This window comes from Bison bison, unplaced genomic scaffold, assembly GCF_000754665.1.
Source record: "Bison bison bison isolate TAMUID 2011002044 unplaced genomic scaffold, Bison_UMD1.0 scf7180017864328, whole genome shotgun sequence".
NCBI classification, from domain to species: domain Eukaryota; kingdom Metazoa; phylum Chordata; class Mammalia; order Artiodactyla; family Bovidae; genus Bison; species Bison bison.
The window spans coordinates 881,542-886,845 of NW_011494900.1; the positions used below are offsets into that span (position 1 = coordinate 881,542).

Genomic DNA, 5,304 nt, shown 5'->3' on the forward strand with positions numbered 1-5,304 from the left:
AATGAGATAGTATATGAGATATATAGATATATGAGATAGATACAAAACACAGCACTCACTACATAAACCAAGCACTTGATAAGGACTCAATAAATACTAGCCGTTATTATTAAAACTGTTTTCCAATTTTATTGCAATATTATTGACATACAGCAATGTATAAATTTAAGGTGTACATCATAACGATTTGACTTAAAACTATCATAAAATGATGTCCACAGTTTTATTCAACATTCATCATCTCATATAGATACAAAAAGAAAAGAAAAAAAAAATGCTTTTTTCCATGTGATGAGAACTTCTAGGATTTATTTTCTTAATAACTCGCATACAGGACTTCCCTGGTGGCTCAGTGATTCACTTTCCAAAGCGGGGAGTGTGGGTTCAATCCCTGGTCAGAGAGCTTAGACCCCACATACCTCATGGCCAAAAACCCAAAACATGTAAAATAGAAACAATATTGTAACAAGTTCAATCAAGACTGGATGCTTGGGGCTAGTGCACTGGGCCGACCCAGAGGGATGGTATGGGGAGGGAGGAGGGAGGAGGGTTCAGGATGGGGAACACATGTATACCTGTAGCGGATTCATTTTGATATTTGGCAAAACTAATACAATTATGTAGAGTTTAAAAATAAAATAAAATTTAAAAAAAATTCTTTGAAAATAACTCTCATATATATCATCCAGCAATGTTATCACAGTATAGTGTGATCATAGTCATCACACTATATATTACATCCCAAGTATGATACACTTATTTCATAACTGGAAGCTTATATCTTTTGACCACTTTCATTCAATCTCCCCTCCCCCACCCTTATTTATGGTAACCACAAATCTGATCTGATGAGTTCAGGGATTTTTTGAGATGACCTGTGTGAGTGAGGTCATATAAGGCTTATTTTTCTCTGTCTGACTTACTTCACTTAGCATAATGCCCTCAAGATCCATGCATGTTACCTCAAGTGGCAGGACTTCCTGCTTTTTAAAGCCATTATTATTGTTTTGCAAAGCAAGTAGATTCCTCAAAGCACTCATTCTCAGAATCTAGATCTTCATATCTAGGATTTGAAATAAATGAACTTTATGTTTAGCTTTGATGTCTTCTTTACCTTCCAGGTCACTTCTTTTTTCGTTGTATTTATCCTTGAAATTAAACAGTAAAACCCATGGCTAAATAGAATCCACCATTGCATGTCCTTTCATATTTTTAAGGATATAGGTCAGAACAAGACAAATTTACTGTTTGGAAAACAGTATGGATGAATGAAGAATCAAAGGCAGCATACTGCTATGAAAAGATAAGGGGAGTTAGCCTAGATTATAATAATGACGTGGAGAAGGCAATGGCACCCCACTCCAGTACTCTTGCTTGGAAAATCCCATGGACAGAGGAGCCTGTTAGGCTGCAATCCATGGGGTCGCTAAAAGTCGGACACGACTGAGCGACTTCACTTTCACTTTTCACTTTCATGCATTGGAGAAGGAAATGGGAGCCCACTCCAGTGTTCTTGCCTGAAGAATCCCAGGGACGGGGGAGCCTGGTGGGCTGCCGTCTATGGGGTCGCACAGAGTCGGACACAAGTTAAGTGACTTAGCATAGCATAGCATAGCATAGCATAATAATGACACCTGCTATTTTGTTGAGTGTAAACTCTAGGCCATATATTAGTGATCATATCCTTCTCTCTCTGCTCCCATCAGTGATCCTCAGAAGTAAATATTGTTATCCTCCTCAGTGTTCAAATGGAGAACCAATCTCAGTGAGCTTAAGTTATTTGCCCAAAGATAGTGTTGCTGCTGCTACTGCTGCTAAATGACTTCAGTCGTGTCTGACTCTGTGCGACCCCATAGACGGCTGCCCACCAGGCTCCCCCATCCCTGGGATTCTCCAGGCAAGAACACTGGAGTGGGTTGCCATGTCCTTCTCCAGTGCATGAAAGTGAAAAAATAAAGTGAAGTCGCTCAGTCATGTCCGACTCCTAGCAACCCCATGGACTGCAGCCCATCAGGCCCCTCCGTCCGTGGGATTTTCCAGGCAAGAGTATTGGAGTGGGTTGCCATTGCCTTCTCCGAAAGATAGTGTTGGGTTGGCTTAAAGGTTCATTTGGCTTTTCTGTAAGATGTTATGGAAAAACCCAAATGAACCTTTTGGCCAACTCAATAGTAGTGAGAAGTGCAACAGAGATTCTAAGCCAGGTCTGAACTTTCCAAAGTAAATGCACTTTTAACTTATAACCAACAGGGTAATTTTGCAGAAAAGTATTTTGCCTCTCTGGGTTAGTTTCTTCACCTGTACAACTCAGAAGGAAAGGAAATTGCCATTGATGATTGCTTATCACATTACACATAATGAGCTATGCACGTTACATGCATCAGCTCATTTAATAATTGTGAGTAAATATTACTTCCATTTTGGAGGGTGTTGGGGGGAATGGGTGGGTTTTCATCCTCTTCCAGCTTCTGGCAGGGAGTCATTCTTACCAGTGGAAACATGTCTTGCTGCTAAGTTGCTTCAGTCATGTCCAACTCTGTGCAACCCCATAGACAGTAGCCCACCAGGCTCCCCTATCCCTGGGATTCTCCAGGCAAGAACAATGGAGTGGGTTGCCAGTTCCTTCTCCAATGCATGAAAGTGAAAAGTGAAGGGGAAGTCACTCAGTCGTGTCCCACTCTTGGCGACCCCATGGACTGCAGCCCAACAGGCTTCTCCGTCCGTGGGATTTTCCAGGCAAGATGGAGTGGGGTGCCATTGCCTTCTCTGGGAAACATGTCTTAGCAAAGAGCAATTCCTGCTTGGTTTCCAGAGCCCTTTCTTTCCATGGTTCAGGAAATACCCAGCTTCAAACAACATATGCCAAATAGAAACATTTAAGGGAGCCAAATTCTGCTCTCCTACACACCAGCCAGTCCAAGAGAGAGACCCTCCAAAGCTCCCTGGCCAGAGTATGTAGTCACTCGCCAAAGCCCTCCCCTGAAACACTACCTTGCCCTCCTAAAGACCAAAGAGGGTGTGGTGGACAGTTCACTTCATATTGGTAGAAGATGTTTTGATTTACCCTTGATTGCATAGAATTCATGGCCAAAGCTCATAAATTCTATTATTGGAAATGTCGGTTAACAACTGTCTTTCACCAAATATTTTTCTGTTAATCTCATTGCTTTCTAGTTAGCATTTTTCATGTATACATTTCCCTCAGTTTCTTTCTCCAAAAGTGTAATGATACATCCTGGGACCTTTGTGGATCACTGTGCTTTCTGGAACTTTTGCCTTAGGCCTCTGAGGAAACACTGCACTCCAGTCATGAAGAGGAAGACCCTTTGAAAGGAATGGAACCCTATCTCGTAAGGAGACTTTCTTGCCGCAACATCCAGCTTCCCCCTCTCGCCTTCAGACAGTTGGAACAAGCAGACTTGAAGAGTGAATCAGAGAACCTTCAGAGGCCAACCAGCCTGCCCTTGAAGATTCTACCCCTGATTGCTATCACTTCTGCCGACTCCAGTGGGTGAGTGACCTTGGGTGACATTGCCCCATTTTCTATTTTAAACGATGATTGTTATCTGGTATCTCTTGAGTTTTGTGGCTCATTGCTTGATTTGAGTCCAAGGGAAATGAGATTGCTAGAGTCAAGAGAAAATCTGGTAGTTTTTCTCAGCTAATATTGCAGTCTCTACAAGAGGAGACACTTTAGTCAAATTGTTTTACATGGAGTATTTGAAAAAGTATTGATGAATGCAAATGAGTATCTGGGGAAAGGAAATTGGGCTTGGAAATTAATACTGGTCACAGGTGGTTAAATAGAAAAATTTCTTAACAAATGAGAACTAATGGACAAATTAACATGTAGGCATACATATCTGAGAACAGTAGGCAATGTTCACTGATGCAAAATGAATTTGGAATCAAGAAGAGATTGTACTATAATTAGAATCAAAGGAAGTACACAACTGGCCATGAGCCTAATAATTTGGCCTTTGACATTTTCAGGTCTTGCTTACCAGAATACTGTTTCAGTTCCCAGCATAAGGAGTTTTATTCTGCATTAAGATGTATAGAAGAATGAGTGAGGCCTCCGATTACTAATGTAGCATTTGCATTTCTTACTTTACTAGGTATTTGTGTTTTTATTCTTTTTCTGCTGTTTACAGTGGGGTTTTTTACTCTTTAATAGCAATTACCAGGTAAAATGTTGTCAAAGAAAGTGAGAATTGTGGGCACATCCATTATTTGATTTTTTGGGCCAGCTGCCTTTTGAGAGGAGGAAGAAACTAGTGGTCCACACTTGAACAGACACTTTAGTATTTATAAGGATTATAGAAACAGAGCAACTTGCTGGGTCCAAATGTGATTCTTCCTCATTGTCTGCCAAGTTCAAGGCATGTCTAGAGAAGGGACCTTTTGCGTTTTCCTAAAAGTTGTTGGAAAAGTGGTGGTCAGAAAAAATGTCAGCAGTAACTATCATCTAAGATATTGAATTTAGCTGTTTGAATTGGTACAGACCAGTTCAAAGCACCTATGTTATTAAAAAAGTATGAGGAAATCACTACTAGATAAATAAGATAACACATTCTTAACTTGAAGCAAGAAGGAGGAAATACATATGTGATATATATATTTTTTTCTGGATGAACTGTGTATATAAAGAAGACTGTATACCTATCCATCAGACCCATTAAAGCAGGTAGGAATTTTATAGGGCAGCTTGATCTGAGCATTCTTTGAAAAATACTGTCTTAGAAATCGAATTTCCCCTGTTTGGCATCAGTCATGCTTCACTCATGTAGAGGATGGGATTCACCTGCCAGGTATGTCAGAGGTCACTAAGTCCAGTCCTGTGTTCAGTAATTTGCTAGTAGAGCTCCAAGAATTGAGTAAATAGTTGTATTCATGCCTGGGATTTATTAGAGCAAAAGAATACAAAGAAAAATCAGCAAAGAGCAAGGTACGTGGGGCAACAGCTGGAGGAAAGCAAAAACAAGTTTTCAGGAGTTCCATCTCCCAGTGGATTCAGAAGGATGTACTTAATTCCTCTAGTAATGAGTTGTGACAACACATGTGACATGTGTTCACCAGAGAAGCCTTCTATCAGTGAAGGCTATTAAAGGCTCAGTGCTTATATGAGATATCTAGGAGGCAAACTCACAGAAACAGAGTACAACCAGAGGTTGTCAGGGACTGGGCGAAGGGGAAATGAGGAATTGCTATTCAACAGGTATGCTGCTAAGTCACTTCAGTCGTGTCCGACTCTGTGCGACCCCATAGACAGCAGCCCACCAGGCTCCCCCGTCCCTGGGATTCTCC

At 41.0% G+C, this 5,304-nt stretch overlaps 1 protein-coding gene across 3 annotated transcripts in view; it reads left to right on the forward strand.

Annotated features, from left to right (window-relative positions):
• The window catches only part of PDE4D (phosphodiesterase 4D, cAMP-specific), a 1,610,544-nt gene that overhangs the window by 539,781 nt on the left and 1,065,459 nt on the right, over window positions 1-5,304 (forward strand). For all 3 annotated transcript variants that reach the window (XM_010853473.1, XM_010853472.1, XM_010853471.1), the window contains exon 4: window positions 3,279-3,508. In XM_010853473.1, the coding sequence (XP_010851775.1) occupies window positions 3,279-3,508 (230 nt within the window). The remainder of the gene's footprint in view (window positions 1-3,278; window positions 3,509-5,304) is intronic.